The sequence below is a fragment of the Lethenteron reissneri genome, chromosome 46, assembly GCF_015708825.2.
Source record: "Lethenteron reissneri isolate LAM-NWPU_2019-01 chromosome 46, ASM1570882v1, whole genome shotgun sequence".
NCBI lineage: Eukaryota > Metazoa > Chordata > Hyperoartia > Petromyzontiformes > Petromyzontidae > Lethenteron > Lethenteron reissneri.
The window spans coordinates 4,493,925-4,519,409 of record NC_083824.1 but is presented as its reverse complement, the minus strand read 5'-3'; the positions used below and the strand labels follow the sequence as shown (position 1 = coordinate 4,519,409).

Below are 25,485 nucleotides of genomic sequence, written 5' to 3'. Positions count from 1 at the left end.
TCCTCCTCCACTCCCACCACTCCCGTCGATGCTTTTCATTCTGCACCCACGCTGGACGCACGTGACGGAGCGAGGGGACCTTGCCGGCTAGGCGAGCAATCCCATTGGCTCAGCTCGCCAGGCGCGTCACATGACGCGCGCGCGCGACCCCCCGCCCCCACCGCTATCCCCCCACCCCCACCATTGGTCCGTTTCCCGACACAAACCGACCAATCGCGTCCGTCGACACAAAACGCAGCGCGCCGAACCGCTCTAGGAAATACAAACAGCCCCTTGCGGTGGGTTGGAGTGGGTTGTGGCCCGCGTGTCTACATTTCGTAGACCGCACCGGGGGACGTTCGCTCGTCTCCCATTGGTCAAAGCGTGGCTGTCCGCCCCTCCCCCCGACGCGGGGCTCTCGACCAATGGGGATGAGGGGAGCGCGGCGCGCATGCGCTGTAGGCAACGTGAACGCAGCGGCGGGGCCCGCACGCCTCGGGCAGCGGGGAACTGCGACTGGAGCGAGGGGGACCGCAGGGGACCTGGGGCTCAGGTAAAGGGGTACCCACGGGTGAACGGGAACCCCCGAGTAATGATGGGGGACCAGAGGGGATCTGGTGGGACCTGCGAGCTAGGCAGGTTAAAGCGGTTGAGTGAAGGGTGGCCTGGTTTTTAGGTTAAAGGAGCCCGGGATAAAGGGGGCCCTGGTATAGGGGACCCTGGTGAGGGGTTCCGAGGGAACTTGGGATCGAGGTGAAGGGGACCTGGGAGTCTGGTTAAAGAGGGCACGGGTGAAGAAGAGCCGTGAAAAGTGGACCTGGGACCCAGGTGAAATGGGGGTGACCCCGGAATAGATGACCAGGCACGAGTCGAGCGAAGGGACGTGAGAGCCGGGAACAGGGGTCCCTGGTACCCTGGCAAGGGGGCGAGAGGAGGGGACCGGGGCCTAGGGACCCCGGCGAAAGGGAAACCCCCGTCGAGGGGGCCGAGGGGACCATTGGCCTCAAGGGGGTCAAAGGGGCTCCTGAACCCAGGTACATGCCGCCCGGGGGAAGAAGGAGAGAGTGGATTTGGAACTCGTTTAGGGGATAGAGGGAACCTAGACAAAGGATAGCGAGGTGGGCGAGTCTAAGGGGGCCCAGGCTAAAGGGGACCCGAGCTAAGGGGGGCCCGAGCTAAGGGGGACCCGAGCTAAGAGCGACCCGAGCTAAGGGGGACCCGAGCTAAGGGGGGCCCGAGCTAAGGGGACCCGAGCTAAGGGGGACCCGAGCTAAGGGGGGCCTGAGCTAAGGGGGACCCGAGCTAAGGGGACCCGAGCTAAGGGGGACCCGAGCTAAGGGGGACCCGAGCTAAGGGGGACCCGAGCTAAGGGGGGTCCGAGCTAAGGGGGGTCCGAGCTAAGGGTGGCCCGAGCTAAGGGGGACCCAAGCCTGAGTCATCATCACTGCCTGAGTCATCATCATTGGCGGTGTCATCGAAGGCCGGGGCCGGGGCATGTGTGTGAGGCTTCGTTTAGGTGTTGGTTATTTTCAATTCTGTGTGGAAGTCTCCAGGTTGATGCTGCTGCTGCTGCTGTTGATGTGTTTTTTTGTTATCACTGCAGAAGGCGAGCCGTGCTGCTGTTGATGTGTTTTTTTGTTATCACTGCAGAAGGCGAGCCGTGCTGCTGCTTGATGTGTTTTTTTGTTGCCACTGCAGAAGGCGAGCCGTGCTGCTGCTGATGTGTTTTTTTGTTGCCACTGCAGAAGGCGAGCCGTGCTGCTGCTTGATGTGTTTTTTTGTTGCCACTGCAGAAGGCGAGCCGTGCTGCTGTTGACGTCACACGCGGTGAGCGAGTCGACACGTCGCTGTCCTCACGGGGTTACTGACCGGCTTGACCTTTCATGCGATGAAAATACGTGAATCTTCCTAGAATGTACTGACTGACGCAATTGTATGATGAAAATTAATGACCCCCATCTCTGGCCCTGCTTGGCACGGAGCCAGTTTGAGATGTTTTGTTGGACCAGAGTTAAATGATTTCGTTTTAGTTCGTCTCGGAATGGCCAGTGGAAAACCGCCTGCACCGCGAGTAGACCACGCTGTCACGACTCTTGATGTGCCATTCGGAAAGTGATACGAGTGGGTTGGGGGTCTGAATTTAAGTCTGGGTAGGGGTGGGTCCAGGTTTGGTTTGAAATCTGGGCCGGGGTTGGCATCGGGGTTGAGGTTATGGCTGGTGCAGTGTTTGGGGTCTGGTTTGGGGCGGGGGACGAGGTTGGAGGATGCGTTAGGGTTGATCTCTCACTTGATATTGAGGGCCGGTTTATGGCCAGGTTTAGAATTGGAGGTTGAGTCTGGATTGGGCTGGATTGAGATCTGGGTCTGAGATGGGGTCTGAATTTGTGTCCATGTTACGGTTGTCGTTTGAGTTGTTGCCTAGGTTGGATTGGGATCTGGTTTGTAATATAGATCTGAGCTGGCCTTTGCACAGGGTTCTGCTTCAAATCCCAGGGCTCCCTAAGCACGAAGCGACCCTGGCAACGCAAGTGTGGGGAGGCATGCAGGTTTCTGTTGTCTTGTTGCACAGAGCTCCCATGTATCCCCCTCTATTCCTCATCCTCCACAGTGGATTTGGGGTTTTGTCTGTCCGAGCGGTTTCCCTTAACTCGAGGCCAGGCCCATGCCTACTGCTGCTGTTGAGGAGGGCGATTTGTCTTGGGCGTTTTGGGTTTATGTATCAAGGCTGTGATTTGTCCACTGTCCCGAGCCCTTATCAGGTCCATATTTGAATGCCAGGACAATATGTTATAGTCTCAGGTTAAGTCATTTGAATTCCAAGCCCCTGGTAGTGAAGTATCACAGAAAGGTCAGTGGAACCTGATCGCATGGTGATATCCTCACAACTTAACCATTGCCCTATTTGCCTATGACCGACCTCGTAAGCCTACCAAGCCTAACCCCTATAACTAAAAAACCTAACTCTTACCCTGAACAAGGCTAACCTTTACTCTAACCCTAACTAAAAAATGCGAGGCCTTACCGTAACCACCTGACCCTAATAAGCTAGTCCTTATGTTAGCCCTAACCTTTAACCCTCACACGCTAAGCTCTTTTTCACATTTGACCATAATCTAAAAAAATATAACCTTTAAATAATATCCTAACGTCTAACCTCACCCCTAATCCTTGCAGGCCTTAGTTTTTCTCAGACCCAGACCTCTCGCAAGTTAATCGCTTACCTCTAGCAATAAAAACCCTGAAAAGAACAATCTGTAATTTATTTTTAACCCACACAGTAAGGTCGTGGGCCAGCTTTGTTGACCTGCAATGGGATCTCGCTGTGCTTGACCCGTTGGTGTGAAATTTGATTCCAACCCCGAGGCTGGACTCATTAATTTGTGCAATCTGATTCCACGGGATTGCCGTGTGCGTGATGTCACTCGGAGTGTGCGGGGTGGCGGCGGTCGCGATGCACGGGGCAGCAAAATGGATGGGGCCTGCCCCTAGGCTGCTGAGCAGGAGTTGAAGATAGAAGACTCGGCGAGCGTTACGCGCCTCGTGGATATATTGACGCCAGCAAATGCACTCGCAGGGAGGCATGCCAAGTCCCAGGAAAGTGATTGTGTAGGGCCCTCTTCTCGCTGTGCCGTACCCTTGGTTTGTCTGCGCGAGCCTTCCCTATCCTGTACACGGAACCCTAAGAAGCTAAGGTTTCAAACCGTTGATTCCCAATTAGCATGTACCACTGCATTGCGTTGATGAAAATATATTTTGAGCTCGTGACACATCATATCTTGTGTGAGAATCGATTATTCAAAATTTGTACTTGTCCTTCCGCAGGACCTCCAATTAGCACAGTTGGCTACGTACTACGGTACGGAAGAAGTTCAACATACGTGCAATATGTGTATTTTATTGCGGACAATTTGCTAATTGTGCGAACAAAACTGTACAATAAGACATTAAAAAAGAGAAGCGGTGCAAACGAGACCGTGGAAACAAGATGTGAAATCGTTGATTGTTGCAGCGAATCACGACCCCAAACTATGAAAATGAATCGATTCGCTGTGGGGTGAGAATCATTACATCGATAATTACGAAATAATTTAATATTGTTCAAAACCGTCATCTTTGTGTGCTGTTCACTGACCACCACAATGAAATACAGGACGAGGTTTCCAGGGTTAGTTACTGTTTTATTATTTTCATTTCATTAACACTCAATAGTCTTAAGGAAACAACAACAACCCTTACCCAAACTTTAACTATAACATTTCAAGTCTGGGAACTGTCCATGTAGGACACACCCCACCGCCAGGCAGCCTCCCATTGGAACATCGCCCGGTGTGGCTGCACCTCCGCGTGTGGTGTGTGCAGATCCAATTGCTGCTGATGTGAAAATGCATTTTGAGGTGAAATCATCGCCTGTGTCCCGAGTCGGCTCTTGCACATGCAGCTAATGTCTTCAGAGGAATGCATCTGTGTACATGCAGGACGCAGTGGCCCGGAAAGGGAGGCGTGTGTAATGGAATGTTACGAGTCTGCAGCACACTTCGCCTTTGTGGTGTGTGCTCACTGATGGTTTCACCGAGTAGAGGCGGCACCATTAAATCCGATTTTTTTTTTCCCCTGAGCCGCGCAAGTTTAAAGTCATTGTTACGGTTGACCTCGGCATGCTGTTTACAATCGTGCAATCGATACACAGAGGTAATAGCCGCTTTTAAAAATAGATGTCGCCTCCAGCTATCATTTCTCCTCGATTCAGCGTTGTGCATTGGCCGTGTCGCCTGTCTGCAGCTTTCTCTCTATCTCAAGGGTTCACCGAGGTCTCGGCGGAAGAAGGAAGGGCTCACGTGGTGACCCCCGCTATCCTGCGGAGGGAGGGAGGGAGGGGGGGAGGAGAGAGGAGGGAGCATGGAGCCCGGCTGCCAGGCCGACACCGCTAGCGTCGCCAGCGGCCGAGGACAGAAGCCGTGGGCGGAGCGTGGTGACGGCGCCACGACCGAAGCGGCTGAGGTGCCCGCCTGCAGCGTCGACGCAGCGCCCAAGCGGCAGGGCGCGCTCGCCAACAGCCAGCACGCGGTGCCGCCTCTGCCGGCCGGATCCGACATGGAGGTCAGCCAGGAGGAGTCGCTCCCGTCGTCCGTAGCGCAGGTAAGCGCGGGGCCGCGCAGAGCCAATGTACCTCGTAGAGCCGAAGGTGATTAAGCCGTGTGGTGTCACGGTGGTAGGAGCGCGCGTGCGTTCTGGTTAGAGTAGGGAGGGGGGTCACTGGTGTACCTGTTGAGTGTGCACATGATGCGACTGCAACTTAGCCCACATGCTGCGGGGGCCTAGGGGAGACTGGGCTACGAGCAGGGTGGAATTTGCTCAAAGAAGGCCTTGATTTATTTCCTAGCACCAGGGCCCACTGAGCGAGGTTGTACGGTGAGGTAGAAGCGAGGTTGTATGATGGTAGGCCTTATATGGTGTTTTATGTGATAACTAGATTTATTTGTTGTGCTTGAGTAATGCTACGTGAGGAGTCAGGTGCGTTGCGGTAATGTGTTTTTTTGACAGCACCATTTACCCTGGGACGTCTCGTAGCGCTTTGCATGCCATCACTTGTGTCATCTCAAACATTTCATTGCACACCCTCTTTTTGCAACTGTCCCTGTGCGCACAAAGTGGTATACCACCTGGCCTGCAATCGGGTGGTGATTGTGTAATTTCTAATTGAGTAATTTGCGGGCCATTTTTAAATTTGCTAAATTAGAACCACGACACCAGCACGCAATAGTCCACTGGTTTCGAATGACGTCAGGGCATCTCTACGCCCACTGTGCAGCAGACAGCACGTATTTCACGTTTTTTGCACCTGGAGTAAATACTAGGGCGGCCTTCCGGTTTGCCAACTGCGAACCTCTGGCGTGAGCGGTGAACACGCTGTCACTGAGCCGTGTGATCGCCCCTGATGGCAGATAAGTTGTGTGCTTCGATTCGTATTGTGGTGTGTGTGCGGTTGTTGTGCTTGCTTACCGCTGGGGGCGGTGTGTGTTGTAGAAGTTGGATTTGCTTGTTGCGGTGTGAGTCGGAGATGTCGTCCTAGGTTGGGGTGCGGTTATGTTTGTAAAAGAGAGAGGTCGTGTGTTGTGATGGGAATGGGGTTGTGTTAGGGTATGAGTTTACATTATTGCGGTGGGCGTTTCTCGTGATTTGAGTTAGCTTGATAGGAATTAAATTCTGTGTTGTGGCGAGAATCGGATACGGTTGGCAAGAGTGAGGTTATAGTTTGCAGACAAGTCAGGATGTCAATAGGATAGTGGACGAGTGATAGAAGATAACGCACCATCTCACACAAGACACCAACTAACGCAATAACGTTCTCAGCGACCACAATCCAAACATCTACTACAATACAAAAGTATAAGCCAACTACTACCACAACAGAAATTACTTGTGTTTAGGTCGGTGTGAGGTTGTGTATTCCGGTAGGGCTGCAGTCATCGTGTTATTCGATTGGGGTTGTGATAGGAACTCCTTTCCCCCTCGCGACCCTAACGTGAGCCACGTCGCCGATTTCCCCGCAGGCCACCGACGACGTGCGTGGCGCTGGCGAGAGCGACGCGGGCTGCGACTCGGGCTCGCTGTCCCCGTCCTCCAGCCTGCAGTTTGGCGACTCGGAGACCGGCTCTTCTTCCGAAGACAACGCCGCCGCCGCCGCAACGTCCGCCGCCACGACCGCCGCCGCCAACGACAACGGCGGCGGCGGTGAAACGGCGAGCCGGCCGGCGGCGGCGGTGGCGGCGGCCGCGAGGCGGGGCGACGACGAGGACCCCACGACGCCCGGACGGGGCAGCCCCAGCGAGTCGAGCGGGGGCCACCGCAGGCCGCGACGATCCCGCTCGGAGAGCGACCCGTCGGCCGTGGCCAGCAAGAAGAACCGTGCGTCGGGGAGCCCCGGCAAGAAGGTTTGGCTGCGGCGTGGACCCTGTCAGGTGAGGCCGTTGCATTTTTTTTTTTTACAACCGTGCCATTTCGTTCGTGATCATTAGGGGACCACGAATTTGTCACTAGGTTATTTTTTAATTCACGGCTGTGGTGCGGGGGACAAAATAATAATAACGATTCACAGAAAGGTCACGGAATAAAGTGGTTCGCTCTCCTACGGATGTGTGGCATGTTTAAAAAGATATAAAGGAAGTGCCTAATCTGACGTGTTGCAACAGCCACTTTAAAAAAAGATTTCCTTTATTCACATTTTTGACGCATGGAACATTCCAACAATAGACACACTGCCTGACATCATTACAGGTCATGTGCTTCCTTATTTACAGAGATCATCGTTGGGATTTTATCGGGAAGACTGGAGTTGAGTGTGTAGCATGTGGGATGGCTAGGAGCTGCAACAGCTAATTTGAAGATTTTTGTGACTGCAGTGACATCCGTGATCTCCGGGTTACAACATAGCGGGTGTGTGGCGATCCACCTCGTGTGCAGAAATTATGAATCTAATGAGTAAAGGCTTCGCCAAGCCATTCTGTGAGTGGGCAACTTCTTGACTCTTTGAGACAATGTTACCGAGGGTTTACAGAGTCGAGTAGGGGTGTAACAATTACCCAACATTAAACATTTTTGTCACAGTTTGAGGTCATAATTTGATTTGCAATGGATCGATTTACTTGAGTATTTTACTCAATGTGTATGAATAAAATAAAATGTGGATATATAGAATAGCATCCAAAGATACTGTTGAGAAAACAGTGGGCACATTTAGAACACGTACAAATTGAAAAGAATGACATTTTAGTTTGCACAAATTGATGCTTGTGTTGTGAATGTAAGACTCAACATTAATCGATTAGTCTGCATTGTTGTTTGGCTGTAGTGCAGTGGCTGATTGGATCGAATAACTGATGTTATGTTTTTTATATTTCCTTAATTTGGTCTTAAATGACAAACTTAGGCCAAATTCCCCACTCTGTGTGACCAGTCCTGTTTAGGAAGTATGTGTCTCTTGGAGGGATGTTTCTGAATTATTCAGTGTCTGTTTCGGATTGATCCGTAAATATGACATCGGATGAAGTGAAGTCACTTTAATGACACCAAGCGTGGTGTTACGTCACGCCTGGCGACGTCGCTACCGTTGACAAGAAGGCATTTAACTCATTCGTAGTCCATTGGGATTTGAGAGGTGGTCGTTGCGTAGCTCCTTGACGAATCACGCGGCTGCCCCCAGGCCCAGGTAAGCAACGCCGCTGGTGTCGCGGGCGCCGGCGGCGTCGGCGGAGGCGGCGTTGGTGGCAGCGGCGTTGGGAAACGGCGGAGCCAGCAGCAGAAGGAGCGCCTGCGGGAGCTGCGGCGCAAGCGCGAGGCGGCGGTGCAGCGCAAGCTGGCGAGCCTGCCCTACAGCAGCTCGTCATCGTCCTCCTCCTCCTGCAGCTCCTCGTCCTCCAGCACCAGCCGCTCCAGCGGCGGCAGCGACAGCGACGCGCGAGGCCGCGTGCTCTCACCCGCGCAGCCGCCACGTAAGCGCCACCCACCGCCGAGCTAGCACTGCATAGGGTGTGAGAAGCACCGATTGCCGAGCCGCGCCGCTGACGTCACACGCTTTGCGCCCATCGTTAGCCCCGCCCCTAGCACGGCTTGGACCCGAGTCGGATTCGGTGCCTTGTGAGGCCAGGTAGCATGGCGGCTTGGTTCTGGCTCGGCTCGGGAAAATGGCAGTGGAAAACCACCCGTGACGTGCTGGCTCCCTGCTGGCACGGCTTGGATGTGCACGTGGAAAAGGGGTATGACAGTTGACAGTTATTGTTTGAAAGCTCTGCACCCCTGGCGAATCCATCTTTGTCATTTGGGTGTCACCATTCGATTGAGGGGGTTGCCCTGGAAGAGCGTTATAACAAGCTCAGGCTCAAGGACAACGACTCTGAGGTTCGAACGCTCTCAACCATTGCGATGTCAGAGTTTCGGAGATGCAAGTTCGTAATGTGGCGTGAGTAGTGTGGCCGTAAGCGTCGTGGTGTAAGTGTGAACGCTGCGGCGAGTGCTGTGGTGGTGATAGCACAAAGGCTGTGTGTGGTGTAGCGCACTGGTGTGGGCGTAATGGATATGTGAATGCCGTGTTGTTATTGTGTCACTGTGATATGTGCATGAGCTGTGCGTGTCAAGTGCTAAGCATGTGGACTTTGTGGTACTTCAAAACAGAAATAATTGAGTAAAGTCATTCGCAGCCCGATGCCGTTCCACGACTGAATTGTAGTTCATGGGGGTTGTTTGACTATACTTCCCCACGCTGGTCAGTGCAGTTGGTGAAGAAGGCAATGGCGGAGATGAAGGTTGTAACACATTCCTGCGGAGGGAGCTGGTAGGAACGTTGGGTTGCTCGGTCAATGGCCAGGGTCAACGGCGACGTGGTGTATTCTGCAAATATGGCCGACTGTGAGGGCGGGCACAAGCCGGCGTGTGTAGCTTAAATGTTCAGTTTTATAAGGACACCACGGGGTGACCAGCCCCTCCCCACCCAGCCCCACCCCTCCCACCCCCCACCCAGCCCCACCCTCCCCTCTCCACCCAGCCCCACCCTTCCCATTTTTGGATGCACGACGGACGGACACAATAATCCCCTGTGGGCTGGTGGAACCACGTGGTTCCTACCAGCATAACTGTTTCAGTCATCTCCCACAACTGATGTTAGCCGTGGCCACAAATTGAACTCGGGGTCGCCAGGTTCATTGCACGGTGCGTGAACCGCTGTGCCACCACTCCCATTGTGTGCGCGCGCGCAGTAAAGATAAGTGGTGGCACCTGTAAAATGTGTCAGCAGAGTAAATTTGGCATTGTGTCTACAGAGCGAGACGTTTTTGTAGAACGCCTTATCTTTTTAATGACTGGTTTTTTTTCCTTGTGAAAAGTGAATAATCATTTTATATTGCATCGTTCACGCAAATTGAATCTGAGCACGTTAAGCATTGCAAACCACATTGACGCGAGAGAAGGAATTTATAAATTAGCTTCTTAAATGCAGGGATCAACAAATAAAAAATAATAGGCCATGTGACTTTTTACAAAATAACAAAAGGCTATGAAAAATAAAAAATACTTTTACCCTTTCTGACAATAAAACGGTTATTAAGATCATGGGACCTCCTTTGCCAGTACCAAAATATGAGAATAGGTTTTTCCCCTTTTATCTGGCAACAAAACAGTTGTGTTAAGTTGTTAAAACACCAAACTGAAACCTTTAACAAGGAATCATGTCTGCATTAACCACAATACTTGTGGTCAAAATGCAAACAAAAAGCATACTCTGCTAATATATGCAGAGTTTGTATGTTTTTTGTTTGCATTTTGACCACAAGTATTGTGGTTAATGCAGACATGATTCCTTGTAAAAGGTTTTAGTTTAGTGTTTTAACAATTTAACGCAACTGTTTTGTTGCCAGATAAAAGGGGGAAAACCTATTCTCAGGTATTAAGATGTTCAAACACCAAATAGAAACCTTTTGCAAGGAATAAAATCCGCATTCACCACCCGTACTTGTGGTGAACATGCAAACAAACATGCTATGATAATATATGGCATCGATACTAGAAAATAACGCCCCATGATATAGCTGCTCACCGCCAACAAAAAGCCGTTTGTATTAACCATTGCGAACTCTCAGCTGTCCAAACCAGACGGGAGCATCAACCCACTGACGCGACAGCCCCGAATGCACTCCCGACTCCTCGCACGAGCCCAAAGATACCTTACACGAGTCGAGACACATTTAGCCCAGACCGCACTTGCACAAGAGGCAGGCAAACAAGATGAAGGGTACGGGGGATTACACAGCGCATTCCAGCTGCAGTGGCACTCGCAAACACACGTTCATGAATCGTGAACGTTATTGGTGCTGTTACCGCTCGGCAGTGTCAGCGTTTTGAATGTGATAAGTATCCATCATCATTTGAAGTAGCAGTTAACGCTCCCTTACCTCTCTGCTGTGATTTTTGCTGGGGCGGGAAGCTGAAAAAACCCAAAACAGACGCTCGGGGTACAACTGGCAGGGAGGGATTGCCTGGCAGTGCTGCAGTTGCCGCGTTAGCGATCGGAGAGACGGCCGCCCCCCCCCACCCCGATGCCCCCCTCCTCCCCTGCGGCACTCACGGATGACTTCATCGCACCCGTGTCTCATCTGCCGCTTGTACTGCTTCACCAGCAGCCCAGGCGTGCTTCGCGGCGCGTTATGGGTAATCGCAAATTACACGCCCTGTTTATAGCACGGCTCTTACAAATCGTGGTTGGTGGAGTGAACGAAAGTTGTAGTTTGTGCACGCATGTGCGTGCGTGCGCTGTGCATTACGCAGCACTTGACTGAAGGCCGTGTTTATCCCATTAACCCACGATCTTGCATGATTTATTTACGGATACTCAACTAAAATGTAGAGAATATATTTTTTTTATTCAAAGCCTGCACAAGTCTTCCATAAATCTCAATTACACGCATTGAGTATTTTAACACTGCTGATACGCCTAGTTCAGCATCGCTATCGCTTTCGCCAATATTCAAACGCCTTTTGGGAAGACGAGGGGAGTCATTAGAAATCGTTAGGGTATGTATAAATAGATCGCCCTGTGATAACATTTTAATTGTTACTGCATAACGGTGATAGGAAATGATTGATATAATTGCAAATGTATGTAATTTACCGAACGTTAAATTATTAATTTGAGGTCCTTTCAATTATTTAAATGCGCCTTTGATTTGCACAATTTATTGCCATTCATTACGAGATTGAAAAATTCTGGCTGCTATCTCCGGCACGAACGCGCACAGGGCCACGTGTTAATTGCTGCGTGCTGTGAACTTGCCCAAAGGCTCTGTAAAATATATGATACATGACTTGTAATTTAAAGCTTCATTAGATTTGCCAAAGTGCTGTGAAATACTTTGCAGATTAGAGTGTAATTATATTGTCTGCCCAAACATTTTACATTGAAGCCCCTCTATAGCCGTGGTTTTCACAGAAGCTCCACCGAGCTGTTAAACACAACACACACGGGGTTCACGAATTGCAGGGCGCCATCGTGGCCATGGCAGTGGTCAAGATTATTTCTCATTTTGGCTCCGACGCATTTTCGGGTAGTGCCTCGTGTTTGCTCGTTCACGATGTTCCGATATTCGGCTCCGTGTTGCTGGGAGCTTGTTCGGAAAATCAATTCGGTTAAATTCCCAATTCACTCGGAAAATAATTCGGCTCCTAAAGAAGCTCACGGCAACGCGGAGCCAAATATCTGAACGTCGTGAACGAGCAAAGCACGCGCGCACAGCGGCGCGCACGAACGCGAGCGTGAACAAGCGCTCGGGCGACGACCTTTTTGCCCCTTTACGCCGCAGTGGACGGTCCCCCCGTGGTGGTGTACAACGACCTCTCGGACAGCGACTCGGGAGTGGGGAAGCTGGCCAAGAAGGAGGCCCGCGTCGCGTCGGCCGGCGGCGAGGCCGGCGACCAGGGCAGCCTGGCGCTGGGGATGTCCACGCTCGGCCAGGACCTGGGGAAGTGAGGCGGAAGGGGCGGACGCGGTCGAGCGGTGAGCGCATACACAGCGCCATTTCGTGGTGGTGTTAGGTGATGGGCGCTGATCTTAGATAACGGACCTTGGGTGCCCGCCAGTTAATACGCAGAGCGACTGAAGTTTAATGCGTTTTCCCCATAGTGTGGACGTAACAGTTGACCCAGAATGACTGATTAAACCTATTGTAAGGAATAGACCATAGATTTGAATACACCTTTTGAAGAACAAAAATGTCTGCACGGTTGGTGTGTCCCTTCATGTTTGAATGGGAGTCTGGAATGCTGATTTGGTATGTTTTAAACATTATCACGCCAATTGTGTAGCCACATACGTGTGCCATCAAATCATAAACTTCCCAACACTTGTGACCCGCAGCATGTGTGTGACACAGACACACACATGCGTAGAGTATAGATTGCCATTAAACCTGCATGCGCGTGTCTCGAATAGGTGGGTTATGCCTGTGCAGGTTGTCGGGGTCGTTGTTGCTCTGTAGCTTTTTCGGGTTATACCACGTGCTGTTCGGCACGACGTCAGACGTTTCTCAGCACGCGCTTGGAACTTTGTGGGATCCACCAAGCCGAAAGCCCCTCTGAGGGCTACGCAGTTTATTAGTGAGCGTCGAGTTTCAGTGAAGGCTCCTATGTCCAGCTGATCGTCTCCTCTGCGAGAGAATGAACCGGCAAAGTTGGGATAAACGTGCGGCTGTGGCCCGTGGAGATATGCAATCATTACACTTTGAAAATCATGAAACTCATTAAGCCTGCAACCATGTGGGTCTAATTCATCCACAATGAGACGGAGATAAAAAAAAAAGAGATCGTATAAACGAGTCGAATAGAAAACCATGCACAGCTGTTGCCTCCAGCAAACACGTTCATTCCTGTAACCTGAGTGCTTGTGATGTTTATATGAGTTTTTTAAAGTGTCCTGGCGGTCTGTACATATTTCTAACCGGCGCGGCGCATTTCCTTCTGTCTTGCAGGTGTACAAACTGACGAGGAAGGGGGGATGGTGTAAAATAAGTAAATTTTTGTACTGTTCATTTCTGAAGATGCCTGCCGCGGTTACCAGACGGGTGAGGCGTGTACGACAAGTGAGAAAACCTTGCTTCACCCGATATGACAGTGTTCCTGTTTGCCTTATTTATTGGTACCTTTCCTTCTAGCAAAGTAAATATACCAGTAGAACTTTTCTGACACATCTGTCCAATCTGCCCTGCGTCATGAAGCATCGCTCGCTCTTGCAAGTGAATAAAATGCCAGAAACGGGACATCGCGGGGGTTTTGCAGGGGGGGGTGTGGGGTTTGTAAACTCTCACACATTTTGAATGAAGTATTAAACTGCCTGGAGTTGAGTTCTCGCATCACGAGGAGTCGGGGTGGGGGGGCGGGGGTTACTTCAGAGAGAGAGGTTTGACTGAACAACATTATGGTTCAGGGGCCTTTCCAAAACATCCCATAACTCGTGAGTCTTGATTGTTAAGTTAAATTAATGGTCGTTCAGCAGTGGTTAAACCGTTAACAGCCGATGCCTACCGGTGAAGGTTTTAACTTGTTGGAGTGACACCAGCCGCCAGGGATTCCAGTTGGCGTCGTTTAACTCGCAGCCTCGCCAATGCTTTACCCCCAAAGCCACCCGGGAGTTTGTTCAACAACGGCGCATCCAACTCGCGCAATTGAAGCGATCACGTAACAATCCACTTCTCTTTCATATGGCAGGATGGAAAAGCAACCGTTTTGAAACGTGTTATAGTTGAGTGCGAAGTTTGTTTTTGAACCAATCCAAGGAGCCAGTAGACGCTGTAACAACTTAACGTCAGTCATATATCAAAAATACAGCTAGGCCAGAAAGTTGTCAATTCTCTGAAACTTATATTTGACGTTTTTTACACGCGAGAGTGTGTAATTGGTTTGTAAGCTAAGAGAGATGTAGAGATGATGATAATGAATGGCAGTCTTGTCTCATCTTGATAGGCACCCAGGGCGGTTGGGAATGTGATCGCTCAGGACTTACAAGTTGGGGCACCCAGCATCTCATTAACAAGGGACAAAGATTCGACTGCTGCAAGGAGGGTCACGTTTGCTGGCACGTTCAACTTCGCCCCCCAATCCGCACCCTCATTTCACGCTTCCCCATCCCCGGCGCATTATCTCGTAATTCACGCGTGTCATCTGGAATGTTGGTGTGGGGTCGTCCTTAGGTTTGGAAACTAAGCTGTGCACCACATAACTGGCCACTCGATGTCAAAATCACCGAGGATGCGATCGACCTCGTCAGATTTAGGACTCTATGCACGAGTTGAGCCTCGATGCGTTGCTTGCATGAGAGAAACCGCCATACACAAACGGCAGGCGCTGGGCGCAGCGGAATCCACAGTCCTACCGAAACCACGCTCCGCTCACGCGTACACGCGCTCCCGCCTTCAACCCACAAGGAGCCGTACCGTGTGGGGCAAGTGGATTGACACTAGGGGCTGTGCGTGTAGTGTGTGCGTGTGTCTGTACCCTCCACTCACCTGGACGGGTTTCCGCGCCGATCTCCACCACTCTCGGCGGGTTGGGGAAATGCCGCACACTGCTGCCGACTGCCATCTCCTTGCAGCGGTCGTCTGCGATGTCTCGCTTGTTACATCAATGGCTCCTTGTCCCGGCTTGTTGTCATGAGCATGTCTGATTTGGTTGAATTGCTGAGTCGCTTACTGGCATGCAGTCTGGGAGGTCTAAAGTTGATGCTTCACACCTCCAACGAAGACTTAGCGAAGCTAAGGGGCTTAACAAAGGAGTATAGTGTACTTACAAACATCACTCCAGCATCTTCTTGGTTATTTTGGTAAAGTCACGTAGAATGGAAATAATAAAATAATAAAAATAAAACATTAAATAATTCTCACGACGTTTCGGCCACAACGCAAGCAGCCTTCCTCAGGTGAAGAACAGGTCTGTCGATAAGACAGAGTCTAAATGACAGACCTGTTCTTCACCTGAGGACGGCTGCTTGCGTTGTGGCCGAAACGTCGTGAGAATTATTTTATTATGTTTTATTATTTTATTATTTCCATTCTACATGACTTTACCGATAGAACCAAGAAGATGAATCCCTGCAGTCACGAAAGCTTTAAATCGAAATCACTCCAGCAACCTATTAAACTGGCTAAAAGCATGTTACACTCGTACGTGTATATGACGGGCAGTCGAAACGTTTAGATTGGCAAATTAATTAATCTTCGCTCACCCTTCATGCAGATTTCCTTTCAACGCCAGTTGATTTCCGTGTGCCTGGTCTCATCGCGGATGAAGAGCATTGACGTCGCAGGCTGGGAATTTTTTGGAAAAATCTAAAAGATTTTGTAATCTTTATTATTTCATCATTATCAAAAGTTTTGACCACATTCATATGTGTGTGTGTATAGCTCTGTAAGCTGCAGTAATATTCTGGTTAATGAGATGGCTCTGAGTTTTCTGACCTGTTTTTTTTAACCGTTGCGCTAAAGGCATGCAGTACGTTTGACTTGAGGATGCCTATATATAGTATTTAACGTTTGTAAAGCAACAGCACGTGGATGTGGAATTCTTTGACAGTTTCACACGAACTTTTAATTTATTTTGTAGAGGTTATTCGAAAAATGCGCGGACGCATCGGCAACTTGGTGCTTAAGCAAATTCTCCCCGTTGGTCTGCGCTTGGCATACTTAAACTATAAAACTAAACCATTTTTTATTTTGCCAGTTAAGGCCCACTGAGCTATACAGTTCTTTTTCAGAAGCGACCTGGCCACAAATGGTAGCTCAACAACGTGGCTTATATGGAAATGTATAGCAGCCAAATACTCTAAAACACACGTTGATTCTAAATGTGGAGGGAAAAACCAGAGGACCCTGAGAAGGATCCACGCGAACCACGGGAGAGAGACACCGCAAACTCCAAATATACAGCAGGCGTCGGGGTCAGGATCGAACCCACGACCTCCTGTATACCAGGCGAGGGAGTTACCATCTCATAGCCACCGCGGCGCCCCACTTATTAATCAGCCGCCGTCTTTTTATTTGTAAACAATCACAAATCAAAGGGCGGAGAAGGGGGAGGAATTTTAACAATTGTATGAAATCCGCGACAGCAAAAAAAATGTCCCGCTCCCTTCACCCCTCCGCAACTGAGCGATGTTGCCGTGGCAGGCGGCAGTGTTCGCGTCACGTTTAAACGTCATGATAATTCTGCAACGTAAAATTGTTCATGAGTGAAACGCATACCCCTCCCTCCCCAAAAAAACACCCCGATGACATGTATAGGTCTTCCTCCTCTACAGTTGTTTTAAAACGTCTCTCTTGTCGGCATACTGTGATGACAACCGAGCACGTTGGTTCCGTTTGGAGGCAGTGTTACTTTTTTTGCGTGCGGCGTGAACCACTTGGCAGGTGTCGCGTCGTCTCCCAGTGCTCGTGGGCATCTGCGGGGCCTCGTGCAACAACCACTCGTAACACCTTGAATAAAGTCACGAATGTGTGTTTTTTTTTAATTTAGTGTTATTAAGTTGTTTAACAAAAAAAGCAAACGTACACAGGGGAAGTCCGACTTTGAAAATGCCGCCGTGGGATTGTGTTTTTTTGTGTTAATCCAGAGGTGAAACCAAACCCGGCTTTTGCAACGTACACGTTCGGCTCTGCTGATTTTCGTGGACCCCGGGCGTGTTCTGGGTAAACTCTAAGAGAATGCTGTAAAATACAATGCCTTTTGAGCTTAGCAGGATCTACCCCCCCCCCCACCCCCATTTCTTAATAAAAAAAAATCTGCTTGGAGATGGGATTGAAAAGTTACTCGTACAGCGATTTATATGATTTTTTTTGGACCACCGAAAGCTCAGCGGAAGGGCGATATGGCCAGTGTTAAGTGATCGTGCTCGTGTTTAGTTGGATCATAACACATTTTTGTATGCAGTCGCAAAAAAATACAAAATGCAGGTTGTTTTGGTGAAGCTATTTTGAATGAATATTTTTCTCCAATTATTTTTTTTGGTAGCGTTTGACATCTTAACCGATATCCACTCCGGTTTGCCGAATGTGATGGTTCTGTTTGTTGTTTTCTCGTCGTAAGGCACAATGCTCTGATCTGATGTTGGGGAGAATTCATCCTTGGTGCGGATCCGGAGTCAATCCGGATCCGTGCGCCCCACTGCAAACTGGGCCGGACGCTCGTGACGAAATTCGGGTTAATTCCTGGACAACGGAGGGTTGCGTTCTGTTTAAAAACAAAAAAAATCTGCTCTTCCAGTGAACGTATTATACATTATTGGGACATTTGTGTTTTGGAAGCTTGTAAAAAAGAAAGCGATGTGAAACACAACGAGGCACTGTCCGGTTTGTGTGTGAGTGCGTGCTGTCACTTTGGTTTACCAGCCCAAGATGTCAGTTGTAACGTAAGGAGTTCCGTTACATTTTTATGCACTGTTTTAAATGTAGATACAATTTACGTCCAAATCAACTTGCTGTTTGGGTTCCATCAATAAAAATACATTCTAGGCAACATGGGCCGTTTTCTCATTTTCATTGCCTTACAGCCCAGTGGCAATCACCATCGCCGCATTTATATATCTCAAAGCTTTGATTAACGCTGCGTTAATGATGAAACGTGCATGAATTTATGAATGGTTGCTTGTATTTTAAGACTGATGGCCTAATGGGGCACACACGTGGTCCCTAACCATAGAACCAAGTGAGAAAGGTGCAGGTTTGCCATCTAGCAATGGACGGGAGGATTTGAATCCTAACGAGAAGGAACAGAATCAGGAATGAAGACTTGAGAATGAAAATTATTGAAGCAAGTGTAATCGATATAATGAAAACGCTTAATTTGTGGAACGTCTTGCCTGTCCGATGACGGATCGGATGACGAATTGAAAGGATAGACTTCTGGTGGCGTTATGGCCGAGTGAACGGCGCTCAACGGATCTCCAACCCCTACTGTAAACAACAACAACCCTCATCATCCGCACCTAGTTTACACAACAAAGGCTCATTCCTAACAGCGTGCTTCAGCCGCACCGAACCTCACAAAAATAATATTCAGGGCCTACCTTGGCTCCTCCCACCCTCAACCAGTATATATACAAGGACTGTTTTCTTGGAATTTCTCTCACTTTATACAGCTATCGTGCTGTGACGGTTCCACCTGAAGACGGAAGCTTGTGTTGCCTCCGAAACGTCGCGATTTTTATTTTATTTTACTTTTAAATTTTTTACCTACGTGACTTTACCAAAAAAAACCTAAGAATATGAACCCTGTTTACTCCGTACACCAGATTAGTTTTTTTCTCTTCAGCCGATTTTTTTCTTTATTTCTTAGCTCCAGGTGGGGTTTTTGTTGGTTGTTTTGTTGTTGTTGCTGCCTTTCAGGGCAATTTATAAGCTGTCTGGGCTCCAGAGCCCACAGTGCGCAGCTCAAGTCTGCTCCCGTGGCAGGCCAGGGAGATGTCACCCCTCTCGCCTCGTGCGTCGTGGTGGATAGGGCCCTCCAAGGCCGTAGCCATAGAGTCAACATTGGGGGGGACCAAATCTTCCAGGGGGTCTGGGAGTCCCAACCCAGAAAAGAAAATCTAAATTTGAAAACTAAATTCCTGTCTAAAATATTAAAATATTCACGAACACATAGGATGAACTTTTTTCTTTTACAGTAATGTCTAATAGTGTATTGTATTACATTGCTTTTTTTCTTTTCTTTTTCTTGTTTCATTGTATGTAATGGCAGAGATTAGGGATTAATAAAGTACAACCATAACCACAATCATATGAATATAAATCTATTTTATAGCAATAAATTGGGGGGGGGGCATTTTAAGCATATTTTAATATTGGGGGGGGGGGGGTATGTGGTCCCCTCTATATATTATAATTACGGCCTTGGGGTCCTCGGGGGAAGAAGAAAAAAAACACATCCATGCCTTCGTCCCCGCTGGCTTCCCTGGTCAAGAGCGAGACCAGAGAGCTTCCTGGGAGGAAGGAGCCTGGGAACGTCTACAAACCCTCGTGGAAAGGAGAGAGGAAAACGCCGCCCACTTCTGCTTCTCAGTGAGAATAATCTTGACTTGAAGCTCCATTAGAAGTTAAGCGAAGGCTCAGCGGGAAGAGGCTGGTAAGATCAAGACGAACGAGGCTGGACTTGCTGGAGCTCCAAGAAGCCAATACGCAGGCTGGACTCAAAGTGGAGGGGGAGTTTACACCATTGGAACCTCATTTGGCTGTAAAAATATGATAATTGTTTTTTTACCCTTCTATCTGGCAACAAAACTGACACCTTTTTTTACAAGGAGTCATGTTTACATAGACCACAATACCTGCAGTCATAATTCAAACAAAAAACATAACTCTGATAATGTATGCACTGTCCTTGAAGTTGATTGGTCCACACCCGAGACAGCTTTCCTTAGAGCCTAGTCTCACATGGGTTGGACCAGATGACGCCAAAAGGCGCACAACTAATAATCTTGATTTGAAGCTCCATGAAAAGTTAAGCGAAGGCTCAGCGGGGAGGTGAAGAAGGCAGGGAGCCGCCGTCATGACCACCGTTCAGTCTTCACTTGAGCAAGAGGCTTGTAAGGTCAAGAAAAACGAGGCTGGACTTGCTGGAGCTCCAAGAAGCCAATACACAGGCTGGACTCAAAGTGGAGGGGGAGTTTCGATTTAAAGCTTTTGTGACTGCAGGGATTCATCTTCTTGGTTCTTTCAGTAAAGTCACGTAGAATGGAAATAATAAAATAATAAAAAATACAACAATTAAATAATTCTCACGACGTTTCGGCCACAACGTAAGCAGCCGTCCTCAGGTGAAGAACAGGTCTCCTCGACAGACTTGTTCTTCACCTGAGGACGGCTGCCTGCGTTGTGGCCGAAACGTCGTGAGAATTATTTTATTATGTTTTATTTTTATTACTTCCATTCTACGTGACTTTACCGAAAGAACCAAGAAGAGGGGAGGGGGAGTGTCAACTGAGAGCCTTCGGCCTGCCGAAGGGAGCAGAGGTCAACGCTCCCCAAGGACCGCTCATCTACATGAAGAAGCATTTGCCTTCTGCTCTAAAAAAAACGGAATCTCCTGGAATGAGCCTCTGAGTTTTAGCGGCTTGAGAAGAGATGTGGAGGGCGCTTGGTGGAGTCTAGCAACGTGACGCTTCGCCCCCTTCCTTTAGTCCCTTCCCTCATAGTGTGTCTGGGTTTTCTCTGTCTCATGTCAGGTGGTTTGAGCATCGATGGCAGTCAGTAATGTAGTTCTCTTTTACCCCCCTCCTGTTGGAGGGTTGTTGTTGTTGTTGAAAGCGAACCAAGTCCGGCCTCCAGGGCTTGCTGCCCTCTGCTCTCACCGAGTCCAACGAGGTTTGTTTTCTTTTAGTTTCCGAGCCGGTTGTTGGGTTTGTCCGTTCCGTTTCCCGTGGACATCCCTTTGTGCCACGCTCGTTTATTGCATCCCTGGCGGGCTCGTGCGGGATGCCTCGGCGCCTTTTGTCCCTTCCTCGAGAGGAACGCCTCTCGCACCAACACCTCCGTCACTGACGAGAGACAAAGGGGCCGTCCATAAATGACGTCACGCAATTTTGGACGATTTTTGACCCCCCCCTTTCGTCACACGGCGTCATAAAAAGTCAGACCCCCCCCCCTCAAATATGACGTCACAAAGCTCTGCCCCCCCCCCAAGACTCCAAATATACAGGCGGGGGATCGAACCCAAGATCTCCTGCAGACCAGGCAAGGGAGGTAACATGTTTCTGCAAAGACTATTGAAGTGTTTGTCACAATAACGACTTTTGAGGTAACTATTCTTACGCCATTTAAAAAAATATTTCTCAGGCCCCATAGTGTCGAGTGTAGTCTCCAACTCTTATTAATGGAACCTTTTTGCCAATTAAAAAAATGATTAAAATATAAGAATAGGCCTTACCCTTTCTGGAAATAAAACAGGATGTGTTAAGTGTTCAACCACTAAAATAGATTCATATTTAAATGCGTCGAGTCTATTCACCACACCTACTTGTGGCAAAACATGCACGCAAGCGAGAGAACGCCAAAAGGCGAACAGGACAAAGTCAATGCACTCGGCATATATCTGGAATTTGAACATCCTAACACCAGAAAGGGTAAAAGCCAATTTGTCCTTCCTTTTCTTGGTTCTTTCGGTAAAGTCACGTAGAAGGGAAATAATAAAAATAAAACATAATAAAATAATTCTCACGACGTTTCGGCCACAACGCAAGCAGCCGTCATTCACCTGAGGACGGCTGCTTGCGTTGTGGCCGAAACGTCGTGAGAATTATTTTATTATGTTTTATTTTTACTATTTTATCATTTCCCTTCTACGTGACTTTACCGAAATAACCAAGAAGATGAATCCCTGCAGTCACGGAAGCTTTAAATCGAAATTGTCTTCCCTTCTCATTCTCTCTGTGACCGTCTCTCTGCGTGCCCTGAAGGTCGACGAGCAGACCAGAGGGGAGCGCTCTCCGCCCTACCACACGGCTCGGTTGCCCCACGTGGCCCAGCCAGACACGGCGGCCATCTCTGTCTTCAGTTCAGTTTCATGTATTAGGTGGAGCCCTGTGAGCCATTCGGCTCTTGAATTGGGTGCAACCGCAACAAACAAAAACGTGAACAAGAAACATCTTAAAGTGACTATGCGCAAACAGAAAAATCCAGGTCCGCCCCTCTTCACCCAGCCACGTGCTTTGTCAGTGATGGTTTTGATTTGGCTGTGCTCTGCCACTATTTGAAATTCCACCAGTCGCAAAAGAAGATTACTACTGCAGCAAGTGGTGCTCAACGTTTTCGTCCCCGAATGCCTCGGAATGAGTTAGGGGCCGTCCATAAATGACGTCACGTGATTTTGGCCGATTTTTGACCCTCCCTCCCCCCCCTCGTCACACGGCGTCACAAAAAGTCAGACCCCCCCCTCAAATATGACGTCACAAAGCTCTGCCCCCTCCCCCAAATAAAACATGCTTCAAATCGATTTAAACTATTGTCATTGTAGTGCGTATTTAATATGGCGCTGTACTCTGATGTTGTAGGAGAAAACATTTATTAAAAAGGAGGCGTTGGAAAGCTGAAATTTGGCATAAAATTAACTTGAAATATTCAACGTCTAACTAAAACTGCAGATGTTCAAAATATGATAATAAAATTATCTTATAATTATAAAATATTTAAAGTAATTATAACTATTAAAAAATACTTGAAACTTTGTAGTAGAACGAAGCAAAATGGAGAGTACAATTACAACAATCACATATTCATTCCACAGAATAAAAATCCCTGGTAGAATCATTAAAACATAAATGTTTAATAGCAATCATTAAACATTTTACAAAATGTATGCTTCTCCATTCTCCCATGGAGAAGCAAATATTTCTTCATTGAATAAATAAAAGGTGATCTTAGTAAATGTAATTAATCAAATGGTTAATAATGAAAATGTATCAAAATTAGTGTTATAACAATTCTATTTAATAAAGTAGAACGTGTTGTCTATATTTATCTAAAGTTGCGCATTTTGATGTGACGTCACATTTCTCACCCCCCCCCCTCCTCGTCACACATCGTCACAAATGTCTGACCCCCCCCCTCCCCTAGGTACGTGACGTCATTTATGGACGGCCCCTTATGCCCGTTGATGCTAAGTTAGTTACAAGTCTCGATTCTGAATGAATTATTGATGATCACCGCGATTTCCGAGTTGATGATTAGAATGTTCGATTAGTATAATGTTTCTGAGTTGATTCGTGGTGACGCCGAATGCTTCGATTTGATTTTGATTGCTGATTAATGACATCCCATTGGTGACGCTCGCTTGGTTGATAATGATGACGTCATTATTGGTTTATTGGTGATTTCATCGGCGATGATGCTTCATTAATGACGACGGGTATGACCATTGGTTATGATGGATAGTTGTGATAATGGCAGAGGTGGGACAAAGTCATTGTTATGCAAGTCCAAGTCGAGTCTGAAGTCATCAAATTCATGACTCGAGTCTGACTCGAGTCCAAGTCACATGACTCGAGTCCACACCTCTGGATAATGGTGACTGATGGTTGAATGCTGGATTGTATGAATGTTTCACTTCTTTCGCGCACCGGACGTAACCCAGCCGTGATCATTTGTTGTTGTTTCTAGATTTGAAGTTTTCGTGACTGCAATGATTCATATTCTTAGGTTTTTTTCGGTAAAGGCACGTAGGTAAAAACATTAAAAAGTAAAATAAAATAAAACGTCGTGATTTTTTTATTTTATTTTACTTTTTAATGTTTTTACCTACGTGACTTTACCGAAAAAACCTAAGAATATAATTTGTTGTTGTTTTTGTTGTTGTTTGACTTGCATCCCACTGGGATTTTTGCACACAGCGTTGGTGTACGGTGCTTTGTTTCTGGAAGACTTTGCAGTTTTTTCCTGGATTTTTCTGTTCGCGCAAAGTCACTTTAAGATGTTTTCTTGTTCATGTTTTTTGTTTGTTGTGTTTGCACCCGATTCAAGAGCCGAATGGCTCACAGGGCTATACCTAATCAATGAACTTGAACTCACTCACTCACACTCACTCACCCACTCACTCACTAACACACTCACCCACTCCCCAACCACTCACCCAATCACCCACTCACTCACCAACACACTCACTCACTCACCCACTCACTCACCCACACACTCACACACATTTTCTGTTTGCACTTAGTCACTTTAAGATGTTTTCTTGTTCATGTTTTTGTTTTTTGTTTGTTGCGGTTGCACCCGATTCAAGAGCCGAATGGCTCACAGGGCTATACCTAATCAATGAAACTGAAATGAAACTGAAGGTGCGGGCGAAGGGAGGAGTGATGATGATGACTACTCGATAATCGCTGACTCATCCCACCCTCCTCCCTCCCTCCCCACCACCACCACGAACCCCTCGACAAGACAGACACAAACCATTCGATATATGCACCACATTAGCAGCGCCGCTAAATGGGATCAGCGGTAAAAGCGAAGAAATCCGCGGAAGTCTCGTACGCCTTCCCACCGTTCCAAGCGTCGATGATGTCAATGCTGAGTCACGACCGTGCTCGTGGAACTTCTGCGGATGTCTAAACTCAGCATCCCGCCTATGGGACGAGGCATGCCCCGCCTATATATAGCATCACCATCAAACACAGCGTGCGCGTGCTGCACACGTGTGTGAGTGTGCGCTGCACACGTGTGCGCGTGGTCACGTCTACCTTAATAGGTGCTCGCTAACGGCACTTGCACCAAAAGTATGTTAATGCTATACGGAGGATCTTTATATGCAAGAGTGGAACGCGCGTCTACTTCCTGGGCTGTGATGTTTAAAAGCTGTAGAGAGCTTTACCGTAAATAAGGTACGTTACTATAACCACGTGGCAGACACTTGTTTTAATGGCAGTGGCATTGCAACGAGATGCTTACCTAGTGTTTAATTTCTTGTGTTTAGTTTGTTAAAATATAGCGCGTGTAGTCATCCCCTTGAGAGGGGACCGGCTCGTTCCCGAGTGTGTCCAGGAGGTCTGTCTCTGTAACGGGCGCAGCTACAAAATGCTCGTGCAGTTAAACTCACGCACGCCTATAACGCGACAATGCAATACCTCTTTAATTTGAAACGTGGCACCTTGAGCAGATTATTAACATTTTACAGATTGCTAATGATGGCGATTATTCTCATAGTACATTGTTAATTATTCTAATTTTCCAGATTGTTAATGATGGCGATGATTCTCATGGTACATTGTTAATAATTATAATTTTACAGATTGTTAATGATGGCGATGATGATTCTTATGGTACATTGTTAATTATTTTAATTTTCCAGATTGTTAATGATGGCGATGATTCTCATGGTACATTGTTAATTATTCTAATTTTACAGATTGTTAATGATGGCGATGATTCTCATGGTACATTGTTAATTATTCTAATTTTACAGATTGTTAATGATGGCGATGATGATTCTTAT

General features: G+C 48.1%; 2 protein-coding genes across 4 annotated transcripts in view; both read left to right on the top strand.

Moving 5' to 3' along the window:
• The first annotated feature begins 441 nt into the window (after nt 1–441).
• Nucleotides 442–15,476, top strand: ARK2N (arkadia (RNF111) N-terminal like PKA signaling regulator 2N). 3 transcript variants are annotated; one of them, XM_061570920.1, is made up of 7 exons: nt 442–532; nt 1,773–1,806; nt 4,777–5,115; nt 6,531–6,938; nt 8,180–8,468; nt 12,324–12,517; nt 13,488–15,476. In XM_061570920.1, exons 3-6 carry the CDS (start codon nt 4,876–4,878, stop codon nt 12,488–12,490), a joined length of 1,104 nt encoding a protein of 367 aa, XP_061426904.1. In that variant the 5' UTR covers nt 442–532; nt 1,773–1,806; nt 4,777–4,875; the 3' UTR covers nt 12,491–12,517; nt 13,488–15,476. The 3 variants fall into 3 exon arrangements, with proteins under 3 accessions (XP_061426904.1, XP_061426902.1, XP_061426903.1); XM_061570918.1 differs by having other exon boundaries at nt 446–532; nt 4,759–5,115; XM_061570919.1 differs by having other exon boundaries at nt 468–532; nt 1,773–5,115.
• The window catches only part of LOC133354229 (gonadotropin-releasing hormone receptor-like), a 26,518-nt gene continuing 14,544 nt past the window's right edge, over nt 13,512–25,485 (top strand). Inside the window, exon 1 of the mRNA XM_061570911.1 lies at nt 13,512–13,598. The gene's annotated coding sequence lies outside the window, so the exon portion shown is untranslated. The remainder of the gene's footprint in view (nt 13,599–25,485) is intronic.

What these genes read in the sequence shown, in the direction of transcription:
- ARK2N (XM_061570920.1), top strand. Translation starts at nt 4,876, where the DNA reads ATGGAGCCCGGCTGCCAGGCCGACACCGCTAGCGTCGCCAGCGGCCGA. An exon ending in TCCCGTCGTCCGTAGCGCAG is followed by an intron (nt 5,116 to 6,530) that starts GTAAGCGCGGGG and finishes ATTTCCCCGCAG; the next exon opens with GCCACCGACGACGTGCGTGG. An exon ending in CTCACCCGCGCAGCCGCCAC is followed by an intron (nt 8,469 to 12,323) that starts GTAAGCGCCACC and finishes TTTACGCCGCAG; the next exon opens with TGGACGGTCCCCCCGTGGTG.